General features: G+C 44.9%; 2 protein-coding genes across 2 annotated transcripts; one reads left to right on the forward strand and one right to left on the reverse strand.

Annotated features, from left to right (window-relative positions):
- Positions 1 to 1,107: 1,107 nt before the first annotated feature.
- Positions 1,108 to 5,119, forward strand: LOC117845147 (importin subunit alpha-4). The gene is made up of 10 exons (XM_034726077.2): positions 1,108 to 1,443; positions 1,983 to 2,079; positions 2,158 to 2,249; positions 2,330 to 2,455; positions 2,542 to 2,724; positions 2,822 to 2,985; positions 3,097 to 3,175; positions 3,932 to 4,060; positions 4,193 to 4,320; positions 4,406 to 5,119. Exons 1-10 carry the CDS (start codon positions 1,147 to 1,149, stop codon positions 4,797 to 4,799), a joined length of 1,689 nt encoding a protein of 562 aa, XP_034581968.1. The 5' UTR covers positions 1,108 to 1,146; the 3' UTR covers positions 4,800 to 5,119.
- A 5,500-nt stretch (positions 5,120 to 10,619) lies between these two features.
- LOC117845149 (transcription factor MYB2) lies at positions 10,620 to 12,438 on the reverse strand. The gene is made up of 2 exons (XM_034726078.2): positions 11,978 to 12,438; positions 10,620 to 11,893 (listed from the first exon to the last, which is right to left on the reverse strand). The coding sequence occupies exons 1-2, from the start codon at positions 12,135 to 12,137 to the stop codon at positions 11,109 to 11,111; spliced, it is 945 nt and encodes a 314-aa protein (XP_034581969.1). The 5' UTR covers positions 12,138 to 12,438; the 3' UTR covers positions 10,620 to 11,108.
- Positions 12,439 to 20,995: the final 8,557 nt, after the last annotated feature.

Consider the following 20,995-nt stretch of genomic DNA (forward strand, 5'->3'; position numbering starts at 1 on the left):
TTTTGGACGGAAGGAGTATAAATCCATAACATGATATTAATGATTATTATTACTATTATTGTACAAAATTGTTTTTCTATATCTTATGGGATAGATGAACCATTGGTCCATCCAATGAGGTACAAAATGACACGATCTTATTAAATGTTGAAAAAAAATAACATGCTGCCTAGATATGCAGATGTGACTAGTATTTCGATACGGAGACATTGATTCATAATTAATCTTGGATGCTCATATATTATATAAATAGAAGTGTTGCAATACTTCGGTCCTAGTGCCTTCAACACCAAACTAAGCACACGATGGTCATAAAATTGATCCTTCGCCCCTTGGTCCTTGCTTTACTTGTTACCATGCTTACAACACCTCAAGTTTGGGGTGAGAAGGATTGTTACAAAGAGAAAGGAGTGGTTCTTCACCATTGCCGTGGAAGCATTTTAATTGTCGCGTGCTTACCCACAAGGATGAGCAGCTTGTAAGTGCGATCAAACTTGCTCAACTTGCAGGAGATTGTGGCTATCCCTTGCCAGCGGAAAGTAAATGTGGAAGTAAGTATCTAATGTTATTCATATTTCTATTATACTCAAAATATTACTTTTATATCATACAAAGTGAAATTGTTCAAGCTTCCTTTTATAGCCTCATTTTTTAGTGTGGATAATCATCTAATAGTACGTACTTTATTTCTTAGGTTGGACTGTACCACCACCACCACCGCCGAGGGCATATCCATAAGAGTTCGCATTTCACAAGGCTGGGTTTCATGGATATACTTGTCTGGATTTCACAAATATTGAAAGAAAATATGTACTTGGCTGGATTTCATATTATGTATTTTGTCATGACAGTATAATCATATTAGTGTTATCGAATCTTTTTTTTAGATTAAGAGTGTTATCGAATCTGCGATGTGAATTTGATTCATTTATAATCAATGTCCCCAGTTTTTTTGACAGCCAGCTTTCAAAACATTAATTTTTTTTATAAAAAAAATCTGCTTTCGAAACATCTGACTGCCCGTTTTATCTGACCAAACTTGTGGGTTGTGACCAAAGTGCCCTCCGCCCGCACCCGAAATTTCAAAACTGCGCTTGCTCCTGGCCTGAACCGGAACAGAGCTCACCTCCCTCCCCGGCGACTGGCATGCCGCGTGCCCCGCGGCGGCCGTCCGACGAGGCGCGCCGCGGCGCCTACAAGCCGCGCGTCGACTTCAGCCGCTCGCGCCGCCGCCGCGAGGACGGTCTCCTCGCCCTCCGCCGCCTCGACCGCGACGCCGGCCTCTTCAAGCGCCGCCGCGACGAAACCTCTCCCGCCGTCCACGCCTCCGATCCCGCTCCTGCACCGGCCGAAGCAGACCCACCCGCAGCTAGTGCTCGTCCGCCACCCACTATCTCCTCGCCGCCCGACGCAGCGGCTCCCCGGAATGCCGCCGAGTCAGAGGTGTGTGCCTAGGGTTCTCTCTACTTATTTCGATTGTTCTGGCGATTTTAGTAACTCCAGAAGAAGTTCCATAAAGCGAATGTTCGTGTTGGACGGAGTGATGCCAATTTAATTCTCATTCTCTCGTGCAATTAGTTAATCATGTCATACATCCACGAGGTCTAGAAACCAGCAATTCAAATTCAGACGATAAATGCAGTTTGGAGCTGAAACTTTCTTAATTAGATGGCTACTGTGCCCTTTTTTTCACCCAAAATCTTGTTTACACTACCAGTACCATGTTAGTGCGCAGACACTTAATAGATAGATGTGGCAGAATTATACCCGCAAAAAAAAAAGATGTGGCAGAATTATATTCTACTACTTGTTTTGAAAATATGGACCAGTCCATGTTTCTATATGACTTGGGAATTGGTGAATAGTATGCGAGGAGTATGACATTTTTGTATTTTAAGGTGTAAGAAAAACATAGTGCTTTTTTCCTGAACTTTGTGTGTTTCTTTTCAAATTTCGTTAGTTTGTCTTTTGTATCCAGTTAGCTTGAAGGCCTGTCAGAATTGGTCGACAAAGTATGTTCAGATGATAGCACCAGTCAGCTTGAAGCCACAGTCCAGTTCAGGAAACTTCTTTCAGATGGTACTTTGACATGTTTAATGCTACATGCAGCTCCTTTCCTTTTTGTTATGTGTATTCTGAACTGAGCTATGTCTGTAGGGAAGAATTCAACTGTGATAAAAATCATTAGAGCGGATGTCCTGCCCAGATTTGCTGAGTTTCTTTCAAGACATGGGCTTCCTCAGCTCCAGGTATGTCCCTTGCCTTCTGTCTCCTCATTTTTCTCTTGTCGTTGTTTTCTTCTGTGGTTTACCTAGTGTACTTTTTGCAGCTGGAGGCGGCCTGGGTGCTTACCAACATAGCTGCATCTGATTATACACTGCTGGTTGCAGAATGTGGTGCTGTTCCAAGGTTGGTGGAACTCTTGGAGTCACCAAATGCGAACATCAGGCATCAGGTGAAGCAGTTTTACTTGTACTCAATCATTATTTGTGTGTGTGATAGTTTGGTCTGTGATATTGTTGGCTTTGACATGTTAAACAGGCTATATGGTGTCTTGGAAATATAGCTGCGGACTTGCCTAGCTGCAGAGACATTCTTTTTGACCATGGTGTTATGACACCATTACTTTCTCAATTTAGAGAAGACATGAAAATTCCAGTTCTGAGAACTGCTATGTGGGCCCTGTCAAATCTTTGTTTTGGAAAATTTCCAGCCGAAGTGCAAGTAGGGTTTTTCTTACCACTGTTTATCTCCTGAAATTCCCCTTGTTAAATTTTTGAAGAAAGGGTTTGGTGATATCTGTTTTGTCTTATCGCTGCAGGTGAAACCAATACTAGAAATTGTCAGCCAGCTTATTCATTCTGCTGATGAGAAGATACTGGCAGATGCATGCTGGACTGTATACTATATATGTGGTGGGGTAGATGATGCCATCCAAGACATACTAGATGTTGGGGTCTGCCCTCAACTTGTAAACCTATTGATGTAAGTTACCAGATTCTTTTCCTAGTGAAAGTTGTATGTATTATAAGGTATTATAAACTTACCTGGTATTCCTTATAGTTAATTGGCCTCTTTATTTTCTCTTGATTTTAGGCATGGATCAGCTAGTGTTCTTCTCCCTGTCATCATGGCACTCGCAAGAATTTCTGCCGGAGATGATGCTCAAGTTCAGGTACCTTTATAGCTATTTTGTCGTTGTGTCATTCCTTTTAGTCCCAAGCAAGTTGGGGTAGGCTACAGTTGAAACCCAACATGAGCCACCAACAAAAAGGGAAAAGAAAGAGAGATTAAATAAATATGTATAAGGCATCAGTAATAGTGATATTATTATAGGGGATCTAAAGTCTGTTCTGGTTCAGGCATTTTAATAGCTGAGTTTCATGCATTCCTATCCAAGGACAACTACAAAAACCAAGAATACAATGATAAAAAACACTCAGTGTGAAGTTGCTGGTTGTTGTCCGTGATAATGCTTTGATCTTTTATGACCTAAAGCTTGTATGTTCTGCAGTCACATTTTATTGCTACAACTGCAGCTATTATTACACATTACGCTACTAAAGTTATAGGCCTCATCTGACGCCCCCAATAAAGCTCATCAGTTTTATCATATCTGTAACTATGCCAGGCTTCATCCTCTTAACACTCTTTTTCATGGTGTAACTGCTTTTGTGCTTCTCAAGTTCATCTTATGATTCCTTTATGTGTTGTCCTCAGTCTGATGAACTCTATGAGGGGCTCCACACATCTTCACTGTAGAATATTTGTGTAGCTGCTGTAGCTGTTAAAGAGGGAGATAAAAGATTGTGTGCTTATGAGAAAGCTCTTATACTTCGTCTAATATATAGGCAATTAGTTCTGAATTCTGCTTTGGTTTGCCTCAACCTCTATGAGTGATACTGAACACAAATGCAATAATATTTTGCAGGTCTTAATAGAAAATGGCATTCTGGATTGCTTAGCCCAGTTGCTAGCACGAAGCTACCCAAAGAACATCAAGAAACAAGCCTGTCTAATTGTTTCTAATATTGCCACTGGCAGCAAGGATCAGATTCAGGTATTATCGTCTGAATCCCTTTTGCGTTTCCTATACAAATGCTGTTCGTGCCATCAAAGGGATGTTCCCCATGTGAACTAAACCCTGTACCTGATCTCATTTTTATGTTGTGTCTCGTAATTCTTCCAATAGGCAGTAATTGATGCAAGCATTATTAGTCCTCTCATTGTCCTCCTAAAGACATCAGAGGCGGATATAAAAAAGGAAGCTGCTTGGGCTTTATCGAATGCTGCGTTGGGTGCTTCAAGTGAACAAATTCAGTATGTTCCAGCCTGCGTTCATCTGAATGTATCTTCAGTACCTTTTGTGCATGACGTCGAACTTGATCCTTTGCAATGGCTGCAGGTATTTGGTGAGCCGGGGATGTTTAGAGCCCCTGTGCAGCGTCCTCACCTACCAAGATCCTGACCTAGTACATGCTTGTCTGGAAGGTCTTGAGAATATACTCCAGGCAGGTGAGGCAGGGAAGAAGGGCGAGGAATCTGGGACGAACCCATACGCACAGTTCATCCTAGAGTGTGGGTGGTTGGATAAACTGGAGGATCTGCAGGAAGTCAACAACGACAGGATCTACGAGTTGGTCATGAAGCTGCTACAGAGTTACTGGGAGGAAGAAGTAAGCGAGAGCGATGATCCGATTGTCCCAGGTTCAAATGACTCGGCAGACACCGTGGAAACCACATCTGAAGACGCAGCACAGCCACCAGCACCAGCTTCTGGTGCAGATGAAGCTGAATGATGGCAGACGCATTTTATTGTATTGCTGGAGATAAATCCAGATTCCTTTTCCTATTGACATGTATGATACTGTAGCATGTCGATAGAAAGAAATGTGTGAAGATCCGGTAGCGATGTGCAGAATTTTCTCATTACGTTCCTCCTGCCTCTAGGCTGCTGTTCGTATGATAGTCTGTGAATGGCGCTGACAACATTAGAGATTCAATGTGAAGAGAGAGCTATTAGTTGGGGCATGCTCAGAGATGAAGATTTGGCCCACATTTCTATTGGTGGGCTGGTTCTAGAATACTTTGATTGATATCATCGAAACACCCTTCTCTCTGTTTTTTTTTTTTTTTGGTTTTTGTAGATGGTTTGGTCGCGTTGGATGGTGGTTGCCGAAATGGAAGGAAATCTGGAATGGGTGCAGGTGTGGCAAGTGCCAAAGAGGCTTTCCAAGTGTCATGGGCAGCAGATGTGTGCAACTTGCCCTCCTTCCTTCCTTCCTTGCTGCCAATCATCATCCATCCATCCATCCATCCATCCCAACAACGAGTGGAGGAGTATTTGCATATCTGCGTATATATGCTCCATGGATAAGGTATCTGCACGCACTATTCGTGGCTCATTCTCAGGAGATGGCCTTGATCGAGACAGGGAGAGATGATGGCACGTCTCCTGCCTAATCCATTCTGAAAGACTGAAATGCCGTGGACGTTTGCAACCAACCACCGATCAGCATCAGAACTACTTAGCACAGATAGATGTACACATTCAGAAGCAAAGCATGGACAGACACAATTCGATACACACACACACCCCATTAGGAAAGTTCGAGGATGTACATGATCGTCAATGCATGTTTTCCTGGCGCACGCAAGAATCTGGACGTGCATGTTGCACCATAATGCATTTTTTGTTGAAGAGACGAGTCGAGAAAATAAAGAGCGAGAGGAGGAAGACGTCCAGTTTCAGGTAAGCGCGAGGCGACCGCAACTCAACTCCGATCGTCGATCGAGGATTGAAGGAAGGAATATCACCCATGCCTCAGGATGCAAGAGATGTTGCTGCTGGATGCATTGTCCACTTCCTCTGTTTCCTTTTTTCTGCGGTTTTCAACTCGTCCAGGGACGCTTTTGATTGACTTTGCCAATGCGCTAGCTTTTGGCAGTGATTTGTGTTGCGGCGGAGATAATCGTGATGCGTATATGTACTCAAGTCTCAAGGATGACGAAGAAACACAAGTTCAGATATGCGATGGCGAGAGATTGTATCGCATTGTATGGCGCACAAGCACTACTCTTCTGCCTCAACAAGAAGAAGAAAAAGATGGATCCTTGGTTGGTCCCCGCAATCTTCTATTATCTTAATACAATAGTGTTAAAAAAAAACCACCACGTTCGTCGAGAGGGTCTAGAAATTTCCACATTATAATTGGAAAAAAGAGAAGAATATTGACCGTTGGACTTTACGATGATCCGAAGGTGTAAACTAGTCTAAAGAGTTCATGTCAAAAAGGACTATAATCAAAATATTAAAGTTATATAAATACAATTGGACTAACTAATAAAGTTCAGGTGCGTGCAAGTCTACTTTATTGTATGGAAAGAAAATATTATAGGTATAGAATACAACTTTGATTTAAGAAAATTTCCATGAGTGTGTCCACGTTATCTAAAAATATGAAATATGTCCAACTCCAATTTAATCCATGGTCACGTATTGATGAATGGATGGGTCATGAACAGCACGACCGTTGGTCAGGTTATCATGATCGCAATACCCGATCGTAGGATCACAGGATCCCACAATACTACCTGCGCTCAACGATGCGGATTGGAGTCATGGAATTGCTAGAATCGCGACACGAAGCTGATATTGTACGATCCTACGCACGGCGCCGAATCAATGGCACCGGCGCGGTCAGCCGGCTGTGGAGCTGCGATGTCCTCTACTCGGGCGAGCAGGAAAACATCACGACCATTACACCTCCAGCAAGCTGGCCTACGTCGTGACCTCATCTTCTCCAGTGTGAGATGGCCTTGCGGCCACGACCTCGGCTCCCGTGTCAGCCAAGCTGTGCCACGACCGTGATCTCGCGAGCAGGGTGACGACTGATGACCTTACGGCCTTACCTGACTCCCCCAGCGAGCGGCGTTGTGCCGTAACCTAGGGCCGTCGACTAATCTGTCATTAAGAAGTCAGTTAATAAGAGAGGAAAACAGGAAACAAAAAGGCCCACTCTTGGCTCCCTTGGTCCGCTGTTTGCCTCCACGATTCACCCAACGCAATAACGCCAGTATGAGCTTTCGAAATCAGCCCTAAAAGCATGTGTTCATCTGATTTCTAATCTTAAAAGCTGAGAGCATCACACACGTTATCATTGATTCACAACACATGTTAGATCATACCCCTTCGTAATGAGTCGATATTGTACCAAATAACACATATATTAAAGTTACATAAGTATATGAAAATATGTCTTAGTTATATTAGGCATGATTTTTTTTTTAAAAAAATAGGGCCCCATGTTGTATTTCGTCGTGGCCCCCAATTTTCTGGAGATGCCCTGCCGTGATCTCATCTCCTCTAGCAAGCGGCGGGCCTCGCAGCCGCGATCGTGCCTCAACGAGCAGCACGGTGTCCACAACTCAACTAAGATGCGAGGAGCAGGCGAGCAGCAGAAAAATCTTGCTCACCAGCGTGATGCGTGGACAAGCATGATCTTTTCGCGAAGAGAGAAAAGAAGAAGAAGACGGGTGCTTCTGGACTCAGGTGAAATGACAAGAATGGGAAGTGAAAAAAGGAGTACACAATACCTTTCAAAAGAAAAGGAGTACACAGTAAATCGGAAAATGTAAAACCACATGTACATGTGACCATATGACTTATCTCAATCGTTAATTTCTCTCAATCCAACCGTTGATCCACTACATACCTTATTTTACAACAGTAAACCTTCAATTTTTTTGTGCGAAAGCACAGCAAATCTTCTTTTGACTATCAACGAGCAGGAGCAGCCCACTTATGAGCTAAGATATTTTGTAAAATGCATTTTTATATGATACAAATATCGAAATAATCTTAAAATGAGATTTTTCATAGGTTCCCGATCCGATCCTACTCGCAGCTCCAATTGAATGTTGGGAATCCAATCGTGAAGAAAACAAACCGTGAGGAAATAAAGAGACCAAGGAGAATGTTTTAGCAAGTGAGCAAATGAGTGCACGTGATGTGGGTGGAGGTACACGAGAGCTTGAGCATGGCAGCAAGTCGCCAGCCTCAGAAAACCGGTCTGAAGGACACTACCTCTCCTCCATGGCAGTGATGACCGATAAACTCCTTGGATGGCCAATTATAATTAGAGCCGAGATGTAGCTAAGAGCCACCCACCTAGCAGAAGACAGTCGCCTAGCTTTGGGAGATGTTTGTAGATATGCTTGAGAGTGAATGAGGTAGCTAGGCACTTCACCCAGATGCATATATAGTGTCAATGGATCAATAATGGCTACATAAATAGAAAAGAATCGGATACGGAAGAGTCAATTCACGCAAAACAGGAGCAAAAATAGAACTAAACAAAATCGTGGAAGAGAAAAGTCGGATCTGTACGCTGAGAATCATTGCAACTGATAGTCTTGATGCGTGGCTCACAAAAGAGATAGGATGAAAAGAGTGTGTCCTCCTACTATGAATTAAGTTACTACAGACTGTTGCATGCTTTAAAAATTATAAAGCCCCTTACACATAGCAATTTACAAGTGTAATTTCGCTGATTAACCTATTATAAAACCTTTAGAAGTCTCACCGTATCACTCTTGAACACCAGACAAAACATAGAAAAAAGATTTACAAATGATCCATCATAACTTAATATTGGCAGGGAGATGTGTGCCACGCAATTAAATTTAAAATTGAATTCTCGACGAGATGCACATGATCAAGTTAAATACTTTTCATATGCAAGGAAGTAATACATCACATGGAGTCTTCGAAACTCTAGAGTATTAACACGAACATGGAGTAAAATATTTTGGGTTGAGGATCAAACAACTGGAATAACCTCCAGATCAGTATAACAATATCGATATGTTTTCAATCCTTCCCATTCCCACTTGGCTTCAATCAATGTACTCTCAAGTAAAAAAAAATCATTTGAATAATTTATTTTCAATTTAAAAAATATCATAATTATCAGTGAAAAATATCCAACTACCCGCGCTATTTGCGTGGGCCACTTTGCTAGTTCCGCTATTGCAGGAGATAAGTATCGGATGACGAAACCAGAATTTCTATTGCATTGCCATTTTGCTTGTTCAGTCTTGAAGCACGTTGCTTCATGTACCTGCAATTGAGCACGTTCCCAATTGGGATGCACTAGGCTCTCTATGGGTGATCGGCTTCAGGGTGTAAAAAATTCAATAAGCAAAGAGCAATGGACACAGAGCTCGATCGACTGATGCGGCAGGAGCAAATGGTCGATTAGGAGGATCGTCAGACGATGGAGCAGCCATCAGTGTGAAGCCCGTACGTGCTGCGCTGCATGGTGCACTCATCGCTCATCAGTGTGAAAGGGTCGTGGAGCCTCGATCGGGAGGCAGAAAAGAAAAGGTCCCCTGACCTGACCTGACGGGATGGGATCTATCGGTGTGCGCACGCGGACGCGGGCACGCGGCGCGTTCACAAGTCACCGTCATCGTCATGCCATGCGCGTGGTGCTGCCTCCGGCGGGCCCTGTCATCTATCTATCTCAGCTGATCGAGTTGCTGACGGTGCCCGTCGCTGTTGCCGAGCAACAAACCAGCGGGCTCTGCTTCTACCTGTGATCTCATCTGAATGCAGGTGCTAATAACATGCCAGAAAGTAGTCTGGGACCTTATTTGCTTCTGTGCTGTACTGATTCGTTTCTGTATCTGAACTTGGGGCCTGTCCCAGTGTCCGCGTGTGGGGTCTCTGCATCAGCAGCTGCAGGACGAAGACAGGCACAACAAGGCTACTGACACCTGTGGTGTGGTGGCAGCAGATATGATATTAATGTGGAAAGACAGATGAATGATGATTAGATAGGCATGTACGTAGTCGGCTAATGCGCTTCGCCATCACACAAACTGCAGCTGCACGAAACTTTGGACTCGTTCAATTCCCCGTTTCCTATCTTCTATTCTTCTATCCATCTCGGCGATGCATCTCGCCTAAGCCTGAAATAATTTAATGGTGGATGCAAATGCAATGATTGGGGAATTGACAGTTGCGGCCGGGGGGAGCCACAGCCACCTCTCTTCTCGTCTTCTCGATGAGCAAGCATCGAATTGCCACGAAACCATCAAGCACCAACCAGTTCATGAATCGACTGATGCCTCCTTCGCTGCGCGCTCGCTTTCCTCAGGTGACGGATCGGTCGATGGGTCCGTCGCCATCGCCGGAGCAGCAATAGCAGCAGTGGCAGCGGATGGATCGAGAGGAGCCGCCGGGAAGAGGGGAGAGAATACCTGACGTGTGAAAAAGGAAAATCGATCAATCCGCGTTCATGCTCGATTAGAACTGGCCGCCATCCCTCGCCTCGAGGCCCGCCTGATGCCAGAGGAAAAGGCCGGTTTCTCCTTTTCATTCTTTGCTACTCCCTTTTCCCATGCTATACCTATGCAGTCTGAGCTAAAGCGAGTGATCCGCAGCAATCATGCGTACGCGTGCCATGTTCCTATCTCAGTGCTTGTGCGATCAGATCGATGCTTCACAAAATATATGCTTTGTTAATCTCCACTTGGTACATAAGCTAGTAGCACATACCTGAAGGCTGAAGAATATGAATATGTGCAGAGGCTTATGCTATTCGTTCATCATGTGTGCAGTGCAGGTGGTATTTCAACTTTTTATTTCCATCGACCTTCCAGGATCATCAGACATGACACATAGTTACAAACCAATAACCACTCCGTATTTACCCACAAAGAATTAATGGAGGAAAGCAAGCAGCAGAAACTAAAAACAACCAAGCTACTACTGTAGTAGTGTAGTTAACCTCATGGTCATTAAACTGCTAGTGCGCTACTGCTACTCCAAACTAAAGCTAGAAAGCACAGTGCAGTAGTAGTAGTAGTATACTAAGAGGAGAGATGTGATGATGGGCAAGAACTGGGGAAGAAATTATTGGCGGGCAAAGCGGAAAGAAGATGATGATTTGTTTTGAATCTTCAAACCGAAGCCCCCCAATAATAAGCTTCTCCTTCCTCTAGCCCGTCTTGAGTACGTTTCCTGTCTGTGATCTTTCAAGGTCTGGCTGCCCGTCGCGTACGGTGGACGCTGTCGTCAAATCCAAGCGGCGGACTTGCTTTCACAACCCCATTATCTGCGTGTACCACAGGTCGTCGGCGCCGGCGCCCCACATGGTGTCGCCGAGCTCCGACAACCCCATCCCCATGTCGCCGGAGAGACCCGGGAGCAGCAGCGACTCGTCGGACCAGCTGCAAGCAGTCTCGGCGACCGTCGTCGGGTGGCAGTCTGTTTGTGGTGGTGGTTGGCACAACGTGTCCCACATGGCAGCAGCGTTGCTGCTGCTGTTACTGTAGGAGTAGGATCCTTCGTTGTTGCCGCTGGGCGCGCTCTCGCCAAAGGCGGCGGAGGGCGCCGGTGGTGGTGGCGGCGACACGAGTTGGTGCTGCAGCAGCTGCTGCTGGTACGTGCCGTCGGTCGAGACGGACGACGACGACGCGTCGGTGGTGCAGGACAGCTCGACGTCGTCGACGGGCCACGACGCCGGGAGCTGGGGCGGCGGCGCGTCGTACGCCGTCGTGGCGACGTCGGCGCCGTCTCCGGAGCCGATGCGCTCGAGGAGGCGCGGCATCCAGAGGTACCTCATGAGGTCCTTGAACTGCTGGCTGTTGACGTCGCAGTTGAGCTGCCTGGCGTGCTTCTGCACGCGCGTGCGCCAGTAGTTCTTGATCTCGTTGTCGGTGCGGCCGGGGAGGTGCTGCGCGATCTTGGACCAGCGGTTGCCCCAGCGCGAGTGCAGCTCCAGGATGAGCAGCTGCTCCTGCGCCGTGATGTTGCCGCGCCGGAGGTCCGGCCGGAGGTAGTTGAGCCACCGGAGCCGGCAGCTCTTGCCAGTCCGCCGGAGACCTGCAATTCAGTTTGATTTGATCAGACAACAGTAATGCTTTTGATGATGGATCATGTGTTGGCAACGAGAACGTAGATGGATACCTGCGCATCGCGCCAGCGCGTTCCAGCGCCCCTCGCCGTGCACGGCGATGTAGTTGACGAGCAGCAGGTCCTCCTCCACCGTCCACGGCCCGCGGCGGAGGTCCCCCGACGCCGCCGACTCCTCGTCGCTGCTCATCTCTCGCTGATCACGCGGCGCCATCTTCACCAAACAATCGACAAGCTTAGCTTGAGCAAGATAGCTGTGTGTGTCGATCGGCAAGCAGCTAGCACGCAGGAGACGTAGGGCAAGTAAGCAGTTTTCAGAGAGCTAGAGCTATGAGCTGGGTAGCCGAGAATGGAGTATGGAAGAGGAGAGGAGTTTGGAGGATTATGGTGAAAAGGGCGGGAGATGGAGCCTTTTATAGAGAGATGTTGGGTTGGGTTGGGTTGGGTTGGCTTGTGCCGTGGACTTGGAAAGAAGAAGAAGAAGAAGAAGAGGTGAAGAAGAGGCAGGCAGCAGCGGCATGTGAGGGAGCACGCCGCAACTGTGGAGAAATTGTTTATGGCATCGCTGTTGATCATTGAACTGATTCCAAAAGCCAAAAGCGTAGGGGAGATTAATCCTCGCGCACACGTCAACTTTGACGGGTGCTTTGACCTCTCCTCCTGCCTTCTGCTTATTACACTCTACATGCATCCGTAATTCTGAACACAATACACTACTGCCAGCCATGCCTGTACAAATAACTAACTTGTCAGATGGTACTGATTGTTTTGAGCATGCAACAGGGTGTTGATAATGATCCCTTCTCTAAAAAAAACAGAAACTAATCATTCCTAATGTTGAAAAATTCCAATGGGGTTTCTTACTGTATTCTCATTCCTCAGATTAGATTCGTGCCCTGATTGGATGAGCATATCCGCACTGAACTGAAATTTTGTCATCAAGCTACTGAAGATAGAGCTAGGTATATATTCAGAGAGATTAGCCCTCAATTATTAGCAATCAGTCAACCGCTAGAGCAAAATTTCTGCTCGGCGGCACTGTAGAAATGAGATGGCAACATCACCAACTTGCGGATTGTGTAACTGAAAAACAGCCACGAACCGATGGATGGAGTATAAAATACGGCCAGTGTGTGTGTGTGTGGTTCGCTTCCACACCGGGAGTTGAAATCGAAACGCCGGGATGGGATTATTCCGCTCATGGGTGCCCTGTTTGTCAAAGGCGCAGACGACTCCGGTCTCCCCTCTGATGCCGATCTCCGGCCAGCTAGTCGTCCATCCCAAGTGCTGTCCTCCTTTAGAAATTCAGAGCGAGCGCTGCTGCTGCTTCTTCCTGACCTGGATCCGTCCATGGTATTGGATCGCATCCAACCGGCCGGCCGGTGTGGCGGCGGAGGTCGCCGGCGCCAGCTTGTCCCCGCCATTGTTTATCCCTCTCTGTACACGTCTTGTTCCAGCTGCATGCCTAGCGTAGCCTAGATCGTCGAGCAATGTGCATGCACACGTAACGTAAGTAGGTGTGGTTGCAAAGGTCAAATTATTCCCTGAACCATCATGTGTACGTTGCTGATGGCTGTCTAGCTGGAGTACGAGTATGTGTATGTGTATGTGTATAGATCCGCGCGAGTTGACCAAATCCACAAGGGTCGCCGACGTATGTCTGTCTGTCCTGTCATCTATCGAGGAAGGGCATGGGAATCTCTATCAGACATGTCACACATGGTATAGTACGTGCTACGGTATGGCCATTGGTCACTCACTTGTCCTGTTCTTGCAAATGTACTTGGGAGAAGAATTGAAGACGGTGCTTGCCCAACGGCAACACAAGAATCCAGCTCTCTTTTCATTTCTTTTTTTTTAAAAAAAGAATCTAGGTCTCCTACAGTTCTACTACTAGCTAGAACTGATCTCTCTCCGGCCAGCCGGCCGTCGGTGGCGTTACGGCCGGCGTAGCAGCAGCAGCTGTTACAAATTCTCCTTGCAGTGCATTGTAGGTTACTAGATGGACCTTGGAAGCTACACCTATATATAGGAGCTATATGTGCAATACTAAGGAAACTAATGAGAACACATGGCTCCCTCACATACTTGTCTCTTGTGTTCCTTCTATGGTGATCATGTGTATTAGGGAGCGCCTTGTTCTTGGATGGGAATTGGGGAATTGGATCGGGGATCCGATTTGTAACAGCAGCCAGCTCCGGCGAGCCTGTGCTGCACGTTCCCATCCATCTTAATTTACAGAAGGCTAGCTGGGTGCGATGGATTCTTTATGCAGCAGCAGTGCGTACAGCAGCAAACGGATGAACACTAGCTTATTTAGAATTTTCAGATGGTTAGAGGCAGCACGTGCGTGTAGTGTTCCAAACCCACTAACCTATCTCCTTCCAAAAGGAGGAGGAGATGGAGCATGCGCTAGCTGCGTGCGAGACCAGACAGGATTTATTAGACAAATCACGTCGGTGATGAGCAAAGACTACTGATCGCCGGCCGATTAAGCTAATATCTTCCTTCGCTTTCCGTTGCACGCAGATCGAAAGCATATGCATTGTATGAATGTAACAATATAATGATCATAACGAGTGGGGGACACATCATGCGATTAGCGAGTGGGAAACCGGGGGTTTGTTCGTTGCTGCCACGCGTGCTAATCCATCGATCGATTCCCCTTTAGGTTAACAGATTTGTCTTGCTTTGTATGTTTTATTTCTAGTTGTCGTCGTTAGTTGTCGTCGTGGAAGGCATCCATGATTCTGCGTGTGGGTCAGTGTTTGTAGGCTTCAAAGGGGACTCACTACCAATGCATTATGCATGCTTCCTTGTCTCCGCTTAACTCCGGCCGGCGCCGCCGCTTGCTGATATCCATTGCGTGTTCCAAATCTGGAGGCTGCACTTCAGCAGAGATATATGTTCAACAAGTTCCAAAACGGATATCCATTGCCCATTCACAAGCACATCTGCCTGCAAAACTACCATATATATGCATCAATTTGTTTGGTTTGTCTTGTTACAGCATGTAAAATCTTTCTGAAATTAGCGGCGTAGAAATTAGAACTAGTGTTACTCAAGTATACTATTGACACTAAGCCAAACTTTTCTGGACAACAATCATTTTCGTTTTGGAAGCGGCTGGACATAATCAATAATTGAAGCGTAGTGGTACTACATCTGATTTACAATGTCACGTCTGATAGTACCTTCTTCTTTTTTTTTGCCATATCTATGCACATTCAGAGAGCTATAAAGAAAAAAGTCAGTCATCTGGCACACGAGGAGGGAGCCTTAATAACAAAAATTAAAAAGCACACACGTTGATCGATAGATCGATGAAAGGAACATGTCCCGAATTTAAGGACAGGACAGGCTCAAGAACATGTTCCTTAAAGCAGCAGCAACATGTTTGTTGGTATGATTAGCACTAAACTTAAGACAATGTGTTAGATGTGGCTCCTAGGCTGATCATACTACCTAGCTATAGACTATATTAGTGTATAGAATAACATTAAAGTTGCTTTCCTTGTTTGTTTCTTCCTTCCGTTGTGTTGTTCTCTGTTTTGTTTCGATTCGAGTCGAAGTAAAGAAGACTTTTCTCCTAACTAATCTCGAATTGTTTATACTAATACCTCCATGTTCCAAGTGAAAGGAACCGGGGAGAAATATGACACATGTCTGAAAACAAGATGAAGACTTAGCAGTAGTACGTTCACCCTGCTTATTAGCTTGGATGCCGAAACTTGCTAGTAGCTTCTTGTCAGAAGGATAGAACATATTCGATCCCAACATTAGTCTCCTTAGGGATTATTCGCGAAGCTCAATTAAAGTTTGCTTTTGTCTCTCTCTCTCCCTCCAAAGAGCATAACAGTGCACTTCGCAGACTCATCAGAATATATTCAACTCAACTAGAAGAGTAGAGGGGTTGGAACTGCAGCATAAGAATTTAGTGCGTCACCTTTTCATCCTCTAGTTAGTCACCATCATGCTATCTTTAGCTTTAAAAAGCTGGAGTTACCTTTGCAAGAAACTTCCTGTTCCCACTTTCACCACCATGTTTCAAGTTCCCATGCTAATTTAATTGCTAAAGCAATGTAAGGCTTCCACATGACGATAGGTTTTGCATATATATAAAAACAGAATTAACACCATGTGCTTTGAATATCAGTCTATACTTTGCATCAAAGCATCTCAGTTACTCATGTTGTAAGAAACGGAAGAGCAAGGGATTACATGGTTGGGATTCCATATTCTGATTAAATCAAAAGGGAATTCTTTCGGTAAGAAAGTTTAGCACTACTAAGCAAGCATCAACCTGGACTAATCAGTATTCTGATGCTTACACAGTCTGAAAAGCCATGCTAATTGCGGCGAAACTTAAGCAAACAACGGTCTGGTACATATTCTAATGAAAGCATTAGCAGAGGCAACAAGTGTAGTACTGGTTTCTTTGGTGAACTCATAGTTTACTTTATCATCAATAGAACATAAACGAGCAAGAATAACAATACATGACAGATAGTGAATTAATCCATATTGCCTATCTACTCATGTGCACTTTTACTAAGGAAAAAGGAAAAAAAATAGAACTTGAACTTGTCTCATAAAGCAGTACTGGTGGTTGCTACTGTGCGGAACATCAGAGGGGCCAGGACTCAATGTTCTTGTTTGTGTCCAGAGGCGAATTTAGAAGGAACGGATTGCTCCGGTTTTTAACCAAAAAGAGGCCATGGTTATGCAGTGGCTGATTGAGATCAATAATCCTCCCCGTGTTGTAAACTTTAATTTTCTTCCTCTTAATATAGAGATATATATGTAGCTCTCCTGCGTATTCTTTTTGAAACTTTTTTTTTTTGAAACTAGCTCTCCTGCGTATTCTTAAGAAAAAAGAGATAGAACTAATGCATGAATAAACATACTTAGTACTCCACCGAGATATCAATTATTACTTTGTTATTGTTTAAAGTATTCATGTGGAAAACTTATAGAACTGAACCATCCTTTTGGGTACGGTTCATGGAAAACAACTACCAAAGAGTAAAGTTTAATTAGCCATGTTTTGATGGTTCAGTTTCATGGGTTATTATTAGTAAAACTATAAATGTGTTGTTTAGTGGTGCAAAGAAATCATGGAAGGAAAAGGTACTACTCACTTATCTTCATGTGGAATTTCACCATCGTTGTGTCTGCACGATTGGCAACTGCTACAACTCTGCAAAGCTTTCCAAGGTTACAAGGGATAAGTGATGAGTGAGACCACCAATGATGGCAGTGAAGTTGATATGGCACCATCAACTAACATGTAAAAGCAGTACTGTTTAGCTTGCCCCTTCCTTGCAGATATTAGTGGATGCCACGCTATCCTTAGTCACTATGACATTATATTTGATGGTGCATATCTGTGCTCTCCTCGATTTGGAAACAAGTGGCACAACCGCTCAGTCTGTTGGAGAGTACTAGTGTTGAGCTACAGGCGAATTACCATTTTTCCTTATCTAAACTTAGGTTTCTAGTATCAACTTATTACTGGTGCGCGAAGAAATAGGTAAACCAGACCATCCTTAGTCTTTACAGTTCCTTTTACTTCATGAAAGATTCACCATTTTTTACCAGGGTTTGATGGTGACTACTGTTTCTTTGGAGTAGATAGACCGCATGCCCTGCAAGCACGTTGCTATTGACTAGTCAGACTAATAACTGAAGCTACTGTATTATATTCAGTAAGACGCCCGACTCGCATGGAACTGAGTTATAGCCATAGCGGCTAATCCAAATTCCAAACTAGTAATAAACTAGCATTACCACTGCAAGCATGAAAGTGATCGCTGGGTGCCCCAATTCATTCATTCCTAAGTAGCCCAGTGGTCAGCCTGCTTCCAATGCAAGTTGCAAGCGTCTTTGACCCGAATTACTTTCAAATCTTTAGACCCTTCCATGTTCAAATCATGTCCAGCACTGTTTAATACTCCATCTATCGGCAGCAATCTGGTGCAGCTCGATCTAGACTGCTTGGTATGGGTCCCAGCTTAGACGCTTGCCATGCCCTAATGTCTCGCTATTTATAGGCTGTTATATAGCAACAATTTCAGAGAAAACTGGTACACGACACAAATATGCATTGCAGTCAAATGCAAAGCAAGCGAAACCGTTCAAACATGGTCGCGAGTCAAAAAATAAGTGACGCGAGACAGCATTTTGTTTGTTCATGGAGGCAAATGCTGCATGATGTGAGGTCTTATCATTGAGATAATGGTTGTGCAAAAGGACTGCCCGATTCGTCAGAGTTCGTACAGCCATTCTTTCAGGACAACGTCTTGACTTGCGATGCAGTGGAGTGCTAGTGTTGTGCGTGTTAGGTGAGTGACGATTCATATAAAAAATGGCACTGGGTTCGTTTCAGGGATAGATGATGTGTTTCTTTATGGGAAGAAATTAAACGGCAGGAGTTGTTGCGAGGGTGCAAGTTTCAATGCGAGGTCCATGCAGAAAAGGACATGCCGTTTTGTGATGAGCGAGCATGATCCATCTTCTAGAAGAACCAGTCTAAAGGAATTTAGCTAGCTAGCAGCATACTATTGAGTAGTACTTGCTGGGGTCTTTGCTATCAGGTATTAGCCAGGTGAAGAAGCACTGATGAATGATCTTTGCTATCAGGTTGTTGACAGCTCCATCATCAGTCGTGTTTACACCGCTGTAAAGGGACAAGAAGAGAGACAAAATTTAACGGCATAAACTTTACATGTACTGACAGTACAGACCGACCATGTGCTGAAACTGAAACGTTTCGTCGGACTTACTTTGAACAAATTATCACTCTACCTCGGAGACAAATTATCTTGGGCCGATGATGGATCGGTCTGAGTTTGACAATGTCGGAGTTGAATTACTCTGACTGGGAGACAAATCTTGGATGATGGTTCAGTTTGGCAAGTACAGATAGAAATACTGCAACTCTTGAGTAGTCCATGCAGCCCTCCAGAACCACACACACTAAAGTACTAAACCAATTTGGTCCTAGCTATTTTTAGTGGGTTGGAAGGAAAGAAGACTTGGAAAGGAAACGAGAAGAATATATGGATCGAGGATTGAAGAGATGCTCTTATTGCTCTGACCAAAGGGTCACGATCAAATTCTTGCCAGATCTGATCCCTTTTCAATTGTTGCGGTCAAGTCCGACAGTGGATACAACAAGAGTAGCAGAGCTGGCAATCCAAGGGCCGAGCCAGGATCCTGCATTACTATATCTTCGCATCGTGAGTCAGCCGGAAGGCCTTCAATTTGAGAAGTGAAGCGAGTGCTTCAGTTGCCTGACTAGATTAGTTAGGACTGCGTCTAGAAGCTGCAGCCGCAAACGTTGCCTGTTCCGATGAGTCAAATTCAGTCTCAGGCATACAAATCCTACTAGAAAGAAATTCAGTCAATTTCAGCTCTTCTGCATACTGGAGTGCACTATGCTTTTGTTCTGCTCAGCATCACTAATCCAGTAATCCGACAAATTAAAGCCTCCTGCTCTACCTCGGGAAGGAACACAAGCATATACTCCTATTCCTACACCCTATGGCCATCAGTAGAGGAACAGGATTGGACAAGCAGGTGGTGGCCTTGTGCTTGCTGCTTGTCTCTCTTCCAGCAGCAGCAACCCGCGAGTCCTGACACAGCTCACTGTTCTTGGCTTGCACCACTGTCCCCAATCATACACTTTCTCGATTGTGATCATACACAGAAAACCGACCGTAGTACTGCATTGTGAGTTTTCCGGTCCATGGCGTGGCAGCCCAGAACATGTAAGTGGGCCTTATTCCAGCCCAAGCCCGTGTAGAGCCCACGAGTCGTCGTCTTTGTCCGAAGTCAAAGGAGAAGCTAGTTGTTAATTTACATCCGTATAAAGGAGCATATCACACATGAATAATCAATCATTTGTAGCTCATTACAGTATGTTTTTTTAAAAAAATGTAGCTCATATCTGCATGCCGGTCTTTTTTTGCAAACAAAGATGCAAAGGCGTGGTCGTTATTTGCATCGTGCAGACACCGGCCGGAGAACCACTTTCAGTTTCAGCAGCCTGCGCAAACATCCGCGTGGAAAATGTTTGTTGGTGTTGTAGTTTGGTGCGTGGTGTATCGGTAGTGGAGGCAAATTAAAAAGCCTTGGATTATGGTGGCGTCCATGTCATCAGTTGGGAACAGCTGCAAGTAGGATTGCTCGGAACAAGGCACCACCACCGTCTTCCTATCCACTTTGTAGTAGGCAGATTGTGCTGGCTGACCAATAATAACAAGGATTGCATGCTTGCTGCATACTTGTATTCTGTCTGATAGTTACGTTACAGCGCCACCACTATATTACCTAACTTGTCGTAATCTCGTTGTTAGTTGTAACTGTTGCTGCAGATCTACTTTATTTGCTGCTTTTTTTACTATAGATGCGAATGCCAAATAAAAGTTGCAAGCAAGGATCCTTAGCCACTTATAAACATGCATGCATGCAATTCTTCTTGTGCATGCTGGGTGGACACCGGACTCGTAAGGAGCAGGATTACACAGATCAAGGGTTGACGCCGCCGGCCGGCAGCTGAGTCATCATCAGTGGATCACCGCATGCATGCATGTAGGTGCATGTAAACATCCATCGTTGATCATGATGCATGCACGCACACGTCATGCAGCCTGATCGACCTGCTGCAGCTAGAGAGGGAAGATCGCATCCAAGATCACAAGTACTGCTGTACTATATACATGCATATACAGGTTGCTAGCTAGCTTGGAAAGAAAGGGACACTCACTCACCAGTTGACTAGCTAGCTATTACTCCTATGTATATCAGGAGAAGTTTAGTTCGTCTTAGCTTCCATTTGCCTATGCCTAGCTTAGCTACATAGGTCTATAGGCTACAGTTTAGTTTGGTAGCTTCGCATCATCAGCAACAATTACTAGTAGTGGATGGCACTTTCAGGGTGTCAGCCAACGCATGGTTGGTTTAATCCGGTAGCAACGGACATGTTGCGTGGCGTTTTTTGTATTTGCATTGCTTCAACCCGTTTCATACCTTGAATCAACTCTTGTTTTTTTGTTGTCCTTCCAATAT

This window comes from Setaria viridis, chromosome 2 (genome assembly GCF_005286985.2).
Source record: "Setaria viridis chromosome 2, Setaria_viridis_v4.0, whole genome shotgun sequence".
Taxonomy (NCBI): domain Eukaryota; kingdom Viridiplantae; phylum Streptophyta; class Magnoliopsida; order Poales; family Poaceae; genus Setaria; species Setaria viridis.

Excerpts from the sequence above, each read along its gene's own strand:
- LOC117845147 (XM_034726077.2), top strand. The coding sequence starts at position 1,147 with ATGCCGCGTGCCCCGCGGCGGCCGTCCGACGAGGCGCGCCGCGGCGCC. Across the intron at positions 2,080-2,157 it reads CAGGAAACTTCTTTCAGATG|GGAAGAATTCAACTGTGATA; the intron begins GTACTTTGACAT and ends CTATGTCTGTAG. Across the intron at positions 4,061-4,192 it reads GCAGCAAGGATCAGATTCAG|GCAGTAATTGATGCAAGCAT; the intron begins GTATTATCGTCT and ends TTCTTCCAATAG.
- LOC117845149 (XM_034726078.2), bottom strand. The coding sequence starts at position 12,137 with ATGGCGCCGCGTGATCAGCGAGAGATGAGCAGCGACGAGGAGTCGGCG. Across the intron at positions 11,894-11,977 it reads CGCGCTGGCGCGATGCGCAG|GTCTCCGGCGGACTGGCAAG; the intron begins GTATCCATCTAC and ends ACTGAATTGCAG.